The sequence below is a fragment of the Ascidiella aspersa genome, chromosome 2 (assembly GCF_963924565.1).
Source record: "Ascidiella aspersa chromosome 2, kaAscAspe10.2, whole genome shotgun sequence".
Taxonomy (NCBI): domain Eukaryota; kingdom Metazoa; phylum Chordata; class Ascidiacea; order Phlebobranchia; family Ascidiidae; genus Ascidiella; species Ascidiella aspersa.
Genome location: NC_139448.1, coordinates 13,236,216 through 13,254,418, shown reverse-complemented (window position 1 = coordinate 13,254,418; position 18,203 = coordinate 13,236,216). Strand labels below are relative to the sequence as shown.

General features: G+C 33.6%; 1 protein-coding gene across 1 annotated transcript; it reads left to right on the top strand.

Annotated features, from left to right (window-relative positions):
• Window positions 1–900: 900 nt before the first annotated feature.
• On the top strand, window positions 901–16,908 carry LOC146163787 (uncharacterized). The gene is made up of 17 exons (XM_083381792.1): window positions 901–1,030; window positions 1,436–1,527; window positions 2,483–2,600; window positions 6,804–6,902; window positions 7,504–7,610; window positions 7,733–7,816; window positions 8,743–9,011; window positions 9,256–9,283; window positions 9,355–9,450; window positions 10,056–10,246; window positions 11,708–11,798; window positions 11,974–12,078; window positions 12,532–12,642; window positions 13,537–13,634; window positions 14,377–14,554; window positions 15,250–15,329; window positions 15,643–16,908. Exons 1-17 carry the CDS (start codon window positions 967–969, stop codon window positions 15,752–15,754), a joined length of 1,923 nt encoding a protein of 640 aa, XP_083237918.1. The 5' UTR covers window positions 901–966; the 3' UTR covers window positions 15,755–16,908.
• Window positions 16,909–18,203: the final 1,295 nt, after the last annotated feature.

The window sequence follows — 18,203 nt, the reverse complement described above, 5'->3', positions numbered from 1 at the left end:
GCCACCACTAACCCCAAACAAGGAAAACAGCCCAATGCTAAAACAATGGCGTTCAAGGCGCCGCAATCGCCAATCCAACTAAAATGCGTAACTTCAACACCAAAACATCCAATGTCAGATAACTCCTGATCATCACTTACCCTCTCTTTACTTGGTAGTATATTTGGGTGATTGGGCGACGTAGGCCTACATGCCACTCATATGCGTGAAATACAGAGCTTTGAAGCAGTGGTGAAAAGAAAATAATTTCCTTACAGGAACGCATGAAAATATTCAGAGATGACGTCACAAAGTTACGTGATAACAGGACGTCCGAAACAAGCAACCTTATGGGAAACCCAAGGTGATCGCTCGATGTATTGCATACATATGCAACTAAAAATGTAGTTTAAATACATTTTAGGAGACTGCGGTTTGAAGAAAAAAGGACATGGCCTGTGTAAAAATAGAACATTTTTACCGATATGAAGTAGGTACCTAAAATAAATTACTTTACAGGAACGCCATTCCGGCTTCCTTTTACCTTAATTGTTTTAGTGAACATTAGTATTTCAAGACTGAGTTAGCAGAATCGTGATTACAAACTTTGCTGATAAAAGTAAGAAATTTCACCAAACTACAAAACAAAAAAACACGTTTATTTTACTTCGCCTTGTAAATTGTAATATTCTGATGACTACACTTGAAACGATCCTATTAAAAGGAAAAAAAAACAACTAATCAAAAAACTTTTTAACGCTACTGCCAAAATAAAAAAATAAAAAGTTCTTTATCGATAAACCCTCCTAAATACATAATAAAAATATGTATTTTTCACCCCAATATTTATTTATGTATACAAATTTATTAAGTGGTTTTACAAGTGGTGTTTCCCCGAAGGTTATTATTTAAGATTTTTTATTTTCTGAACTCTCCGTTGTTTTTAAGTAGCATCAGACTGTGTTAAATGCAGGAACATTCGACGCAATGAGTGGTGCACCGGAGGAAATAACAAGGGAAAAGGCACTTGCTGTTTTAAAGGTTGAAGATGGTAAGTCGTCTGTTCCCAAACAAAAAAAAAGATCTCATTTCAAGGGACTTAGGCTCTTTTTGAAGTATTTTTCGGCAAGTCGTTTAAACAGTGAAAAAATTAGGCGCTCTTTCACTATTGTACGTAAAAATTAATAAAAAAAAAATTCTTCAAATGCCGCTTACCACAACGCATATTGTTTGGGTTAGGGTGCGGGTTAGCGTTTGGTTGAGGGTGGGTCAAGTTATTATATTAATAATACACATAATATTACTTGACCAACCCTCACCCAAACGCTAACCCGCACCCTAACCCAAACAATATGCGTTGTGGTAAGCGGTATTAATATATTTTTTTTTTGCATAACTTTTCATGTACAATAGTGAAAAAGCGCCAAAAATTACAATTGAATATGTTTTTTTAAAGGTGCTAAGTTTGAAGAACTGAAGCATGCATATCACAAACAGCTTTTGAAGTGGTCACCCAAGCGACATAATCATTCAGCTACATCCTATTTGGTAAGATCTTACAGACAATTGCACTCTACAAGTACAACTGTTATCTGAACCTTGTCTTGCTTTTATAACAAAAATCCAACTATGGCTGTAATGTTTGTGTTAACCATTTAGAGCATGGATGGCCAATCTCTTAGCAGAATCAGCCGCATTGCCACTTTAAAAATTTTGATGGGCCGCAAAACATTTTAAATAAGAGGTATCACAACATATATTACGTCATAAAACTACTTAACATATAAACACCCGCTCTTAGAAACTGAACTCGTGCGATGATACAACACCTTTGTGCTGATATATTTTCTTAAAACAGTCCACAAAAACACACATCTTGCTTAACAAGGATGGGTGTACAGGTGTTTGATGGATGTTGAAATGCGACATGACATTAGACTCGAATATAGTATAAAATATAAGATTAGGCCTACATCAAATACAGCGCGTTATGCACGTTTTGTTAATAGTCCTCACAAATGTTTTAAATAGGGCTGCTGAACAGGAGAATAAGTGGTGGGCCGCGGGTTGGACATCCCTGATTTAGAGTAATTCACCATTTCATACTGGATGTTTACTTTTCGTTGTTTTTCTTTTTTCAAGATTTTTTTGCTTCTTGAGTTAGTAGTTGAAAAGTATTAAGGGTCTCCCGCTATTCCTAACATAAATAGCTTTAACTAAGTGACCTTCCTTCTTTAACAAAGATAAATATTCCAAAATTTATTCAAAACAACAAACCAACTAACACATTATTTTGGGTTTTGGTCTTTGTTAAACTCAAGTTGTTATTGTTTTATCTTATTATTTGTCATTTATACATAATAGGGAAATATAATACTGACTATGTTACAGTTTAAATCAATTGTTTACTGTAAACCACTACCCTTGATATTTTTTCTGTTTGATTTAAGATAAAGTATCCCCGTTTTTATTTTGTAATGTATACATGCATATTGTTGTTCAGAAATGCTTTGATATTCGTGAAGCATTCCGGTTCCTTGGTGGTTATGAGAGTGATGATGATGATATTGATACAATGTGGGCAAACCAGATGACAACTCATCAAGATTCACTTTATAGAGGTTTGTATCTTGGTTAAGAACACCTAGTTCTAAAATTGTTGATATGTTTAAATTCCCATGTTACACCACTTACATGTTTTTGTTGTACTATTTATATGGTTTATCTTTTTAAAGTGTTGCAAACTTAGGTAGTTTTTTTAAACCAAACTGAATGAAATGACCTCAAGTGATATTACCACCAAACTATTTCAGTAATGGGCCATTCCGTGTCAATTCACACAGTCAAGAAATGCAACCTCTCCGATTTTCCTTAAATTTTACACACCTTTTCACTAACCTATATAATGAACACCTGCAAAATTTGAGCATAATTTGTTGAGAAATGCGAGAGTTATGAAGCTTTTAGTTTGGGGGGGTCTGCCAAGGGGGCGCAATTTTTCTAATTTGGACCATGTTTGACGCCCTATTACTGCTAAACTAAATAAGGTAACAACCCAATTTTTATACAGGTGATAGTACTTCTACCAAATATTAAAAAAACAACATAATTTACATTGTCACTCTAAAAGGTCAAAGGTCATAGACATCCAAAGTTAGCCTTTCCGAGCACTCGGCTAAAATTTTCCCTAATTTTAAAACCTTGCCAAGACCCCATTTTTGATTGGATTTGGCTAAAAATGGGTTGAAATGTTGTTTATAGAATTCTCTCTGAACTGCCAAAATTTCAGTGCAAAATATTTAAGCGGTTGGGAGATATTTATTGTGAAACATGGGTTAAAATGTAAAAAAGCAAAAAGTGGGGTCCTTTTAATATCCCGGTTACCCATGACCCCAGTGAAAATTTGCACTGAAATTTTGTTCACATATTTACTAAGATATGACAAGTCTACCATGCAAAATTAATTCATGGTTCTCAATGTTTTCTCATAGAAATTCTGTGTCAAATTTGGACAAAAACGCGAAAAATTACAAATAAAAAAAAATTAAAATGTATTTGTATTTGTGTTTTTAACATTTGTTACCTCACAAAACACAAGTGTTATACTTGCGACTGTAATGTACAACTTGATAACTGAGTATTTTTCTATTTTTTGGCCAGATTACTGTATAATTTACAAAAAGTCATGCATTTCTTGCCATGCACACTGCCCCATTTGTTGTGCTATGTAAAACCTGAAATGGCAATGAATTTATACCTAGTAGCAAACTATTACTCAATTTTATACAATTCAAAATTGTGAAATAATAACTTGATTGTGACATAGATGCTGACATAATTACATTTGGCAAGAGTTTCGCCAAATTAAGCCAATGGGGTTGCGGACCAAAAGTTTGAGAACAACTAAAATAGAGGTGGTAAATTTTTTAGTTTAAATACAATATATTGTTAAATGTTATAAACAGTTAGACGAACACACCAGTTTTTCATCTTTTATAATAAGTTTAAGCAATAGGCTCATATTAATAGAACAAAATTAACTGAGCATCTAAAAGCCTGGATGACTTTATTAAATCAGTGTGTGACCCCTTTCTTGCTTTGAAGACCCATTGCTTCATTAGCAATTCATAAAAAATGTACTCGAAACAAAATAAACAGAATTTAGTTGATGATGAAGTTGTAATATTACTTGATTTTTTTGAGTTGTCCAAGATGCCGTGTAGGGGTTCCATTTGTACATCAGTAAATGTGATGGGATTGGTGGAAATACTAAAAGATTTTTTTGCATGTGCAAGTCTTCAAGCAGCAACCAACAACCAAATTTTTACACCACAAGATCTTTTCCAATGGGCACAAGATCTCAGTTCTGGGATTTAATATATTTTGGCTTTTCCTCAACTATTAAAGACCTCAACACAAAATTTGAATTGGAAAAGATATGCATGGTGTAAAACAACAACAGGCAAAAGATCACATCATAGCTTCATTGCACAATCATGTCAGTCTTTAAAAATGCGTTGACTGTCAGATGATAATTTATTTGCCCTTGTGGATGTGAAACGAGGTCAATTACAACTGCCGAAAAAAATACAAATGTAGGCCAATATATGGCTTGCAGATTTGATTCTGATTGGTACAATTTGGTTGTTGGTTGCTGCTTGAATGCTTACACATGCAGCTAATCTTTCGGTGGTTCCACCAATTCTATTACATGAACTTTTGCCATGAGAATTAGCAAAGAAATGCCACTCAGTTTCAGTTCCAAAATCCATTGAATGATTGCAAAAATACTTTTTTGTGGGTTTTGTATGTAAAGCAGCACCATCATTGAAAAAGATCTTTTTTTTTGGAGAACCAAGTGATTTGATAATAATTGGAATTATTTGGTCAATGAATGCATGCACTGTGCTTGTTAAATGTTCCAAATAATCTGATATTGCAAGCGCAAGCTTTTTGACGTTAAAGCTCCATATTTTTTGTAGTATATTACAAAAGGGCAAAGGATTGTTGAGTGATTTCTATTGAACCGCTCCACGACATCTTGGACAATAAATGAGTAGTTCTCAGCAAAATCGAGTAATATTACGACTTCATCAACAGCTAAATTACGTTTAATTTGTTTCAAGTAACTTGATTGTGATTAACTAATGAAGTGATGAGTCTTCGAAGAAAAAGGTGTCACACAATGATTCAATAAAGTCATCTAGGCTTTTCAGATGCTCAGTTAAGTTTGTTCGATCACTATGAGGCTATTGCTTGAACCTTATTATGAAAGGTATAACTCTGATGTCTTCATCTAACTGTTTATAACATTAAACAATATATTGTATTTAAACTAAAAATTTGATAACCTCTATTTAGGGGTTCTCAAACTTTTTGTGCCGCACCCCCATTAGCTTAATTTTTCAAAACTCTTGCCCCTCCGTTTTTGGCAATGTAATTATGTCAGCATTGCCATTACAGAAAATAAGGTTTTACATAGCACAACAAATGTGGCAGCGTGCCTGGCGAGAAATGCAATTTTTTTTTTAAATTATACAGTAATATGGCAAAAAATAGAAAAATATTCCAGTTATTAAGTTGTACACTTGTACATTACAGTTATCAAGTATAACACTTGTGTTTTATGAGGTAACAATTGTTAAAAACAAAATTACAAATACATTTTAATTTTTTTCATTTGTAATTTTTCGCGTTTTTGTCCAAATTTGACACAGAATTTCTATCAAATAACATTGAGAACCAATTAATTTTGCATGGTAGACTTCATATCTTAGTAAATATGTGGACAAAATTTCAGTGCAAATTTTCACTGGGGTTATGGGTAACCGGGATATTAAAAGGACCCCACTTTTTGCTTTTTTACATTTTAACCCATGTTTCACAATAAATATCTCCCAACCCCTTTAATATTTTGCACTGAAATTTTGGCAGTTCAGAGAGAATTCTATAAACAACATTTCAACCCATTTTTAGCCAATTGCAATCAAAAATGGGGTCTTGGCGAGGTTTCAAAATTAGGGAAAATTTTAGCCGAATGCTCAGAATGGCCAACTTTGGATGTCTATGACCTTTGAACTTTTAGAGTGACAATGTAAACTATGTTGTTTTTTTAATATTTGGTAGAAGTACTATCATCTGTAAAAAAATTGGGTTGTTACCTTATTTAATTTAGCAGTAATAGGGCGTCAAACATGGTCCAAAATAGAAAAATTGCACCCCCTCGGCAGACCCCCCCCCCAAACTAAAAGCTTCATAACTCTGGCGTTTGTCGACAAATTACGCTCAAATTTTGCAGGTGTTCATTATATAGGATAGTGAAAAGGTGTGTAAAATTTAAGGGAAATCGGAGAGGTTGAATTTCTTGACTGTGTGAATTGACACGGAATGGCCCTAATGTCAAAAAGGCAAATGCTTGTATTTTAATGGGATTTAAATATGAGCACATACAACCTTGATTAGTCAAATGGAGTAAAACCTTGTGTAAAAATTTTTGCATAAGTTTGATAATATTTGTTTAAAAGTTGTGATTTAGCATCTAACATACAAGTATACTATTAAAGATTTTTGTAGATGTATGGTATATTAGAATCATGTTTTCATAAGAATGTAACAAAACAGAACTAAAATATTGTTCTGTTATAGTTTTCCTCTAGCGAATAGATGCTTATTTTTTAACCTTAATTTCATGAAATCTGTTGTAAATTTAGTTGCATTTAATTTATTTCAGTTGTTTGATTCCTGGCTAAGTTTAATTGAACTAACTTTTAGCCTGTGTTTCTTTAAATCTCCTTGTGACAATGTTAATGTTCAACTATTTTTAGTGAGGGCTGGAAATGGTTACTTATATTTTACGACAAATGATGACCAAAAAAGTGGAACGGAGTTAAATTCAAAACATCGACCAAGGCAAAAGAGTCCAGGTAACAGCCTAGATTTTTGATACAGCCATCAATGTGTTTTAAAAATCTTGTTTGGCAAGATAATGACTTTTTTTTTCTTTAGTTATATATATTTTCAAATGACAATTTGAAAAAATTATATTATATATATACCAGGGTTTGGCAACCTACAGCCCCACCTATCACATTCATCAGTCCCATGATCTTTTAGCAAATTGTGCATGTGGCCAAGCCCTATATGTTGTTATTATTTTAAGTCTATATACTTAAGTGCAAAAAATAATAAAAGTTTCACAATATTTTTTACCTGAGTGTTATTATGCCATGATTAACGCAACATCTACCAGGCAGCTCTGTCCCCCCCCCCCCATCTTAAATTCAAACTGTGTTTTGAGGAAAAACGAGTTTGATCATTTGAACACCAATCACATGGTATTAGAATATGCTTGTAGAGGTTAATTTTTATGGTTATGATCGAGAAAAAGAGAAGAAGGTTTGATTTAGCCTTGTTTCAGCACTGAGCACAATATATATAATTATAGTTATGGGTATAAACATATTATAAACCAATTGACAATGTTTTAGTTTCGTTCAGATTGATAACAATATTTTCAACTTTAAGGACGAATTGTTGAACTTGATGACAATGAAGATATACCTGATGATTCAATTAAACAACATGATGATTCAATTAAAACACCTGATGATTCAATTAAACAACAAACAGCTGTAAGTCATGCCATAAATGTTTTTACTTTTCTTTTTTGTCTAGTCCCAAAGCTCTATGTGACACCATTAGACTGTTTGCTAAATGATTTAAGTATTTGTCAACTTTGTTAAATTTAAAACAGAAAGCAGAAAAATTGGCTAATGAGCTTATTAATGAAGAAGACAAAGCTAAAAAGAAAGCTGAAAAGAGAAGAAGAAAAAAACAGGTGGGTTTTCTAGGTCTTTTTTATTGTTTTATGGATGTTTGGTTTCAAATGCTGCACATGATCAAATACTTTACTTAGTTCTAACAATAGCCAATAGTAATTTTCTTAGGTGCTGTTTAGCCTGCTTGTACTTCAATCAAATTTCTAAACTGTTGTAGAGCATTTATTTCTAAACTTAGATTTATTTTAATGATAAAGCTGTTGAATTTAAGCTACATTAAAGCCCAATATATTAATGTAAAATAATAAAACTAATTGTGTTCGATTTTCCCTGGCAATTGTCCTCTGTAAGATATATATTTGTAAATATGCTTTTGATCAGTATTGCTTATGTGTGTCCTTTACTTGATATTTTATTCTGATACTGATACCTGATTTATTGAGCATAACACATCAATCAAAACCAAATGACATCATTACTCAGTTTAAATAAGAAAAACTTTTCAAATTGAAAGTTTTAATCTAACAATTTTGGGGTAGTTCAAGTGTAATTATTCTTTTTTTTTTACTGAAATTTGCTTTTGCATTAGGAATCCTATTCATCTTTTTAAATCTATAACTTCATCAAAAAAATACCTTTTGGTGTAGGGAACTCATGCTGTATCACGAAACTGAAAACAAATTAGTTTGGTATGGAATCAGCACCTTAGACACCTGGGTATAGAACGAGTACCAATATTCTGATACTATGACTTGAGATATGTATTGGCTCTGCTCCGATATTATCATACATCTTTATTAAAACTATGGTTTAGGAACCATTAATGTGATTTTGGCAAACAAAATAAAGTACAACTTCTAATTAAAAAGTTATAAACAGCCTTTTTTACCACAGTAACATATTGTGTACATCTTTTTCACTTTTGTTTTTTGACTTATCTTTAAAGCCAATATGTACTTTACTATTTTGTGTTTAATTTGTGTAGAAACAAAAAATGAAAAAAGTGTTGCAATCCAAAGAAGCAGTAAACGGACACATAAGTTCTAAAGAAGATTCAGGTGATGAAGAATATCACAGCTTTGAAGACAATGTAACCATAAAAACTTATGACGAGCAAAATCACATAGAAAAAACGACAAATGCACAAAGACAAAATGGGACGAAAGAGCCTCCTTCCACAAGTTCATCAAACGAAAGTAGAACACAAATTAAAGAAAAAGAAAAAAGGAAAAACAGCAATCCTTTAAATTCTAAGTAAGTATAGGTGATGTCTTCTTTTACCATAAAGGTTTGTTTCATAAATCAATCAATACTATAAATACTATAGAACTGAAATATAAAAAATGGGTCATTTTTTTGTTATATTATAAAGCTTTTCTCCAAAATATATTATGTAATATTTTTTTTCATTTTTGGTAATAAAAATTTTCCATACCTTCTATACTTTGTATGTTGTCAAAATTTTTTATAATAATAATATGTAAGTTTTTTTTTTCAGGTCAAATCTGGTTGACACAACTGCAGATGTGGGTATCCTCTTCGATTAGTAAACCAAATATTTTTGTTTTTTTATGGGCATTTTTATATATATGTTTAGGAACCAGGGTGGGACAAAGACAGTGCGTTTTTTGCGAAAGTTGCATCTAACACAAGGATGAAGACAAAAACAGGCTCTAAACTGCAAAAGGAACAGGCATGTAAAATATAACGTTTAGAACTTATCAAACAACTTTTTTGATATTACATGTTATCAACCTGGTCATTTTGCACTGGTGCCGACTCCCTTAGTCCTTTAATATCTGACATGTGCGCACTTCGCAGTGCTATTTTTGATAATTCAGTTTTTAGAAACTCCGAAATCCTAATAAATATCTGGGGTCGCTAACATGCTTGTAAGGTAAGCTCGACTTGGCTTTTTGACGATACAATTACTTTTAGGCGTTCTTTAATAAGTCCTCTCGTTTTACTTACGCAACCTTATGGCCACCAGTAGCTCTAAAAAAATTTGGTAACTTTTTATTCACATGTAACTAAAATATAACATATAAAAAAAATATTTCATTCCTATTGTCTTGTGAAACAATAGCCAGTAATCATTTGTTTTTAATTAATATAATCTGGTAGATTTACTCACATTCTGCTGGTTTAAGTTTAAAGCTACCTTTGTTTAAATGGTGCAAAAAAGTATTATTACTTTAATAAATTTTTGCCGGAAGAACAATGGCACCACGAAACAATGCCTGGCAGCAACAGCAGCAGCATATTCATCTTTGTTTAAATTTTAATTTGTCGATTTAGGTTGACGTGTCTGTTTCTCGAAACCTTATAAAATCACGAGAATTTGCCATAGAAGGAAACAAACTAGCGGCCAGGGAAGAATACCTGGAAGCCATTAAAGCGTACACAAAAGCCATAAACTTACATAATCACGACTGCAAGTATTTTGGCAATCGCTCGTTATGTTTTGAAAGACTCGAAATATACGACAGGTAAGTTGAAGTTTGATTTACAATTAGAAAAAAAAAACTGTATTTTTTATAGATGTTTGGTTTCAAATATTGTATTTGATCAAATTTTTACTTAGTTCTAACAATTGCCTATAATTTTGTTAGGTGGTGTTTATCTTGTAGTGTGATCAAACTTTTCTTAGTTTTATTTAAATGATATTTTGATTTACAATTGGAAAAAACAAAACTATATTTTTTATGGATATTTGGGTTTTAAAACGATACCTTGTATGTTGTTTAAAATGATTTGCATTATAAAACTGGCAGCAGTGATTAGAGATGTTCGTATGGGAGCCGATACCCTATGGCAGGGTGGTCCAAACCCGCGACATCATTATTCGTGGCACGTGAACAGTGTTCCCTCCAAGAAAATTTTCTACTGCGCAAGTATTTTTTGTAGTGCGCAACAATATTTGTTGTGGTGCGCAAGATTATTTTAAGGCTGCGTTGGCAGGGGTCCGCGGCAGATCAATGTTTTTGTATTGGGGCGAGGCGTGAAAATTAAAAAAATGGCATCACAAAACGTGACGTCATGAAACAACTCTTTTTAATAAACTTCTATGTGCAACTGCAAATCGTGTAAAATCGTAGAGTTGATCTACCTGGATAAAAAACATACACAGCATGGATGATACAATAAACCGATTAGACAAAGTAAGTTATTACGTCACAATCGTCAATGCGTATTTGATTCGTTTTCGTGGATTTTTAGCTACAAACATCAACGAAAAAATGACCAATGCGAAATACTTAAACAGTTGTGGCAAAAACGTGAAGATATTTTAGTTTTTCAATTTGAGAATGTAAGTGCGCAAAAGCCACTTTTACTGCGCAATTTGTCTGGTGTAGCTGCGCAATTGCGCAGTTGCGCACCTTAGAGGGAACACTGCCCGTGAACCACTATTGTAATGCCCAATGCGTACTGTTGAAGGTTTAATATTTAATCAAACAAATATAAGTGATCAACGAACAACGAGCATGATCAAATTATTTTATTATAATTACATTTTTCGGGTTACACTATTAAATAAACCTTTTTGCTGTCGTTTATCAAGTTCGGTTCCAGGGGGCGACAAGACGCCTAATTTCTGCACTCTATTGTACCGGTTTGAGGAAAGGCGCGGTGCGTCTTTTTAATACGAACATAACAGAGAAAGTACGACTTAATACTTAAATTACTATTTTTGCCACTTCAAAATAAATAAACGAAAAATATATCGGCCTTCTGAACAATATTTTTCGAGTTTTCTCTGTGACTGTTGGCTATAATGTCCTGATTCTTTCCAAGATGCAATTTCAGCCAAATTGATCTATAGATCTTTATATATTTTACTTGTATGAACATAGCAATGACCGTATTTAGTATCGGATTGAATCAGTTTTGTCCAAAATATCGACTATCGGTATTGGAATGAATGATAACTGTTGGTCTAATTTTTTAAGAGCTTTGGATGATGCTAATACTGCGATATTACTTTCTCCTGAATGGCCGAAAGGTTATTTTCGACAAGGCAAAGCGTTTGTAGGAATGAAGGTAATAGGCAATTATGTTCATCGGTCTTTAATCCATATATCTTAGAAGCCTTGGCTGGTATCTAACTGTTCATTATGCACAGCATGTTTGTCCTATTATTATAGTCAGTATAAATTTAAATGCAGTTTTTGTGCGCAGCGATGTGACACAATAAAATACGGTTTTATTTTTTTAGGATTTGCAACAGGCGGAAAAATCATACGAGCAAGTTTTACGACTGGAAAGCACAAACAAAGACGCGGCGAAAGAACTTCACAAAATACAAATTGACCAACTAATAGTAAAAGAGCCACATATGTTTTTTAGGGTTTTTATAAACGTTTCCCGGACCAGGTACCCGCTGTCATGAAATTGCCCGTTATGCATTACATTTATGTAGGTATTTTTAAGTAAAACAAAAAGTTTAGGGTTCACTCTGGTCTACGTGCTTTAAGTTCTGCTGTTAAGCAATAGATTAACTTCAGTCAAGGGAAAGTAAACTTTATAAAAAACAAAATGTAAGTTTAATGTTTTTCCCGTTTCCATGAATTGCCCGTTATACATTGTGTTTTATGTGGTTTTTTAATAATGTAGAAATTTTAGGGTTCACTATAGTTTACTTGCATTAAGTTCGGCTGTTTGGAAATGGATTTACTAGAGTTACTGTTTTCCTAATTCTCTGTGTCGAATTATACTGACTTTTCTTACCTTTGGCTCATTATGCGTTTTATTCACACCTCATCCACTTTGGCAGGCGATGGGATTTGCTCGAAATATCTGTGAACTTGCGTTACGAAGAAAGGGGACTGTACAACTGGCGCTCGACGAACTTTTGTCTGGTGCTCTTTCGGACACCGTGTTGGAAGTAAGTGTACAACTAATTCTAAGTTATATTTTTTTTTGTAATAAGGAAAACGTTTGTAAGGCATCAAGGTAGTCGAAAAAACCTTAAGGTAACAAGATCGAATTGTTTGTTGAAACGCTGTCCTTTATTACATATTTAAGCAAACCAAAGACATCGTTGCAAAACGTACATCTAGTGTTTTGTTTTGGGGCGTTCTAAGTTTTAAGAAGCGACCAAAGGAAAACAACACAACAAGCTGTATTTAAAGCGCGGCTGCGCGTTGAACTGCCTGAAAAAAGCCCAGCAAGCGAATATACTCTTGGATGACAAGAGGGTGGTAGCGTTAGTTTACCGTTTGAATAATAGGATATGATAACTTCCAAAACGTTATACCATGTCGTCGATTGTTTTTTCTGGCATTGTGTAAACTTAAAAATCGCTTTATCTTGCTAAGACGTATCGAATTTATTGCGACAGTCAACAAGCGTGCTTTCTCGCACTGGATACATGTTACACTTATTTGTTGAATTTTGCGCAGACACTGGTACAGTTTTGTTAAAAGTTAAAAGGCTTCCTCATTCCATAAATGTTTCGATTATAAAGCTGTTCTGCCAAAAGCCTTCATACCTACAGTTTCATGTGGATATGTTGGTAAGACTTGTTTGGAATTTGCAAATTTATAACCGATGCCTTATTGATTACGTTCTTTTATAAATGTTTCGCAAATGAATAATAAATGTTTCGCAAAAATGCATTTTTTCGTAACATACAATTAATTAACTACATCAAATAACTCCAGGATAGCTTTTAAAAACGTTAAAGTTTACTAAAAAGAGAACGCAGTTAACATAAAATAGTGTCATTGTAGTTAACATAAAATAGTGTCATATGAAAGGTTGATTTTTTTGCTATTAGGACGTTTATGTTTCCGACGAAGACGAAGATGCTTTATTTGAAGAAGAGTTGAGAAAGGCGGAGGCAGGTGATCAACAAAGCGAAGTTTGTAGCGAAGTGTAAGTATTTTTCATTAAAATTGTATAAGCTTATTTGAAACCTCATTTTGCAGGACAAATAATTAAACTAATCAAAGTTTAATTTCATTGTCCCGACTGCTGTTTTTGTAAAACTTTAACTTTTTAAAAAGCTAGTTTTTTGACTGTTTAACTCGACAGTTCCCAAAGTATAGGCAAAAAAAGGTAAAAAAAAAATAGGTCGCGTAGGCACGATTCAAATCTGCCCAAAATCAAAATGTTGAAAGTTCATCTACGATTTTTTTTATTTCTATTAAAGTCTATCTCATCATAGAATGAAATATTGCATTAAACGCATATCTTTTGTTTAGTCTTATTGTACTCAATTATTTTATTACAATAGTTTTGACGGTATTTAAGTCACTTTCTTGAATAAATCATATATGAGTTCAAAATAAGTTTAGTTCATTACGAAACAATATTGGAGCTGAATAGTCTGGTAAATAGGTCAGCGGAGTAAAACACCATTAAATCATTTTAAACTGTTAAACTAAGGATTGGAAATTCACATATTTCATACTAGTTTTCTGTGTCGTGGGCCACGACCTGTTAACAAATCTCAAAATTTAAGTCGCCATGAAAGAAGTTTGGAAACCACTGGTTATCTTGCATTTATAGAAAAGAGCGCATATCGGGTAGCATTTCACTTAGTTAACGTCTGGCCAAAATGTATCTGTTTTTGTTTTTACGTTTTTACTCACTACTTTTTATATTTTTAACACAGGGAATACAATTCACTGTGGGTGGGCAATATAACGCCCGACATCACTGAGAAAGAAATGATGGAGTACTTCGGCCAGTTCGGCGAAATAAACAACATCAACACCATGTATCAGAAGAGATGCGCCTTCATCAACTACCGCTATTCGGATGCCGCCAAACACGCGCTGTTGGCGGGAGATGTAAGTAGCTTTCCTGAATGACTCGCCCTTCCTGATTATACGGAGAGAATGTAGAATCGTTTGCACGATTTCAAGTCCGAGCATATGTCAGCTGTGCATGGGATGTTGGTGGCTGACTATCCGAATGGATCTACAGGGCTGATAAATGGCTGCTTGGCCTATATTTGTAAGGAAGTGTAATGCAATGCCAGGCTTTAAAAAGGGTAGGCTACATTATTCCAGGACGAAACGTCACACTCGCGCGTTGTTATTTTACTAATTTTAACTCCTATGGATTTTAAACGTAGATTCCGTATTTGGGTGGAAAACATATTTTTGGATTAAAATTTGGAACGCTGTTCTGTTAAATGATAATATCCGTTATTTTGCCAAACAATTACTAAATCCAGAATATATTAATAAAATAAAATAAGACACAATTTATTTCAATTTTTCGCACATTGACATACGACCAGGAATAAATCAAAACAAGCAACATGCAAGCCCATTACCTCACTTTTTGTTATAGTATATTTCTAAAACGAAAATCAAAATATGGTTGTATTAAAGTTTTATACTTGGCTACAAACATGCTCTGTCAATCAAGGGTAATTCCGCGGATATATTACATTGTTTTTATCGCACGTTGCGTGTTTTAATTGAAACTCCGTGCTTATAATTTGTATAAACGGCATACACCTGTTTTATTTTTTTAGACGATAGACGTCAAAAACACTACGTTAGTAATACGATATCCTGATCGAGCGTTTCAGAAGACCAAGCCCATCACTGCTACGTAAGTTCCGTACTATTTTGTATTTATTTTTAACCAACCGCTAACGTTAATACGTAAACTGACACGGTAACGAACTCTTACTAAATGTGGTAAAAAATTACACTTGCTTTAGTTTTTATTTTCAGTCTATAAAATTGTAAAAGTTTGATTCGTGCGTACATAATGACAAAAAGATATAACTTTACCTCCGGTGTGCTTAATAAATAAAACGTTTAAGTGATACTGAAAACAGTTGTGTGCATTTTTGTGTTTTATTTAACGATTCGGTTTGATACCCATCTTTCATTAATGTTGTTTACCATCACTGTTTCAGCATCAACAATGGCGAATGTTTTTACTGGAGGAGAAAAGGATGTCAGTTTGGAGACAAGTGTAGATTCGCGCATTACCCTTCCAGCAAGGGGGCAGACCTGAACAAAATTTAGCAATACTGGATATAAGCAGCGCCCTTCAATTTAATGCAAAGACTTTCCATTGCTTTAAGTAACCGATAGTCGTCAAATTAACCTTGCACTTCAAATACAAGATAACTTTTTCGGTTACGTTTTGCTTTTTTCTAAAAATATTTCGCTGTATAGTCTGGGTCTTGGGATGAATTTTAGTCGAGCTTTTGTTTGGTGATGTTTTACAAGGTTTGCTTCTATACCTATGGCCAAATATCGTTTCTTAATACATCGCGACCTTGTTTTTTATCGTAACATACCGACAAACACTGTACCGCTGACAATCTGTACGATATTAGTCGAGAAGCTTTTTTACCATTTTTATTGGTACTAAGTTTCTTTAAATTTCTCAATTTTGTGTGTAAAATAAAATGTACATTGGTGCCAGATAATTATATCATTTGACAGTCAACTTCACAAAATGTTTTATCAAATATTATTATTGTTTTGCTTTTTCGTGTTTAAAAATCATCAAAATACATGCAACATTTGTTTTTACTTGCGGCTTAGCTTGCTTATGTATTTGTACTGTTCCCGCAATGTTCTTTATATCCTATTAACTCGTAAAATCATTTACGTGACATTCGCTACTTATTCGCCAATCAACAGTTATAATAAGCTGTAAAAGCCTTTATGTATTTTGTAAGTATGACCACCACTTTGTTTTTATTCCGATATTTATTCTCTAAAATTGTTGGCAAAAACTACAAAATAAGCAAATTGCTGATGAGCAATAATTCGGTTTTGTTGGCTATTACTTGCTTTTTCTTTTTTCGTTTAAAATTGAGTTTTTAATGTGCGTTTGTCGACACGATAAGGGTAAAATGCCATCAAAGTATCGGGTGATTTGTTAATATCTTGCTTTCCTATACAGCGTACCCATATCAAATCCTATTTTGGTCGAAAACAGTTAAATGTTATTGTTCCAGTGTGCCTCTGTATTTGCATTTGTTTCTGAGATTTTACATTACAAGGGAAGTTAAATAAATGTTTCTCCAGGAACTATAAGCAACGCCAAAACACTGATTTAATTTTAGTTTTCTGCTTACTATTTCTAGTTTATGTACATTCCGCCAGACGTAACATGAGCTCTTACAAAGGGTACTACCATCTCAAGGAAGCCGTTAAAAAAGAGATGTCTGTCAAACTGGTTGCTGAGCAACAGACATTGTAGTAGTTTTGCTACCACGTTAGTACTACGTGTCCAACATTTTCGCCTGGGGCGCGGATACAGTCGCAACTCATCTTGAATACACTTCCTCAATAACTGATTGTGCTCTGTGGCTATCGATAACAAACTACCCGAGAGTTAAGAATTATTTACCAAAACAAAATCTAAGGTTAAAAGCTAGATTAAATTGTAGCATTATTTGCAAAAAATGTTGTTTTATGCCTGAGTAGTTTCGTTGTCGTGGCGTGACGCATGACTTGTCCGACTAGTTTGTTTCCTCACAAATTTTGGATATTTTTGGTAACTTCCAGATAATTAGGATGTTTAAATGCAAAGCTATTAGTTCATGAATGAGCTGTATTCGTTTTTTTCTAATTAGAGATCATTTGACTGGATATGAAAATATTGATTGCAGAGCTCGGCGCTGGTCTAGAATCCTACCAAAGCGTTGAAACAATTATTGTAACGACACAAATTATTTTGGTTAGGGTGTCGGTTTGTGTGAGGGTGTGTAAAGTATTATTATTTAATAATATTGCTTAACCTACCCAGACGCTAACCCGCACCCTAACCTAAATAATGTCCATTGTGGTAGAATCCAGACCGGCGCCCAGATTTCTTTTAACAGAAGAAGCAGCAATCTTTTTACTTGTAATGCAGCATTTAGCTTGTGATACCTACGTCGCCATCGGAAAATCTTACATATTATGTATATTATACACTTTTAGTAATGAATAGGGAAACAAATTTATTAATTTAAGCATACAGCAGGAATTTTGGCGCTCGTCTAGAATCCTACCACAACGAACATTATTTGGGTTAGGGTGCCGGTTAGCGTTTGGGTTTGGGTGAGTCCAGTAATAGTGTTAAACAATATTACTTGACCTACCCACACCCAAACACTAACCGACACCCTAACCCACATATTATGCATTGCTTAATATTTATTTCAACGTTGTGGTAGGATTCTAGACCAGCGCCGGAATTTTATATAATAGTCTAAGTTACCATATACCGGAATCAATTGCATTCTATTTGCAAGTAAGCACTACTTTTTAGTCCTTGCATTTTTTCAGGCCTGATAAATATCAATAAGGAGGTCGCTGAACCAATCATTATTTGGATTCATAACCAATAAGTTGACCAATAATAACAATTGCAATTGACTGCATAGATTGAGTAGAAAACCAAATTGTCGAAAGGGTAAAAACTTTTAGGCCCGATTGCATTCCATTGCCTTCCCGCCAGAGATCTTTGGCG

Excerpts from the sequence above, each read along its gene's own strand:
- LOC146163787 (XM_083381792.1), top strand. The coding sequence starts at position 967 with ATGAGTGGTGCACCGGAGGAAATAACAAGGGAAAAGGCACTTGCTGTT. Across the intron at positions 9,284-9,354 it reads TGGTTGACACAACTGCAGAT|GAACCAGGGTGGGACAAAGA; the intron begins GTGGGTATCCTC and ends ATATATGTTTAG. Across the intron at positions 11,799-11,973 it reads AAGCGTTTGTAGGAATGAAG|GATTTGCAACAGGCGGAAAA; the intron begins GTAATAGGCAAT and ends TTATTTTTTTAG.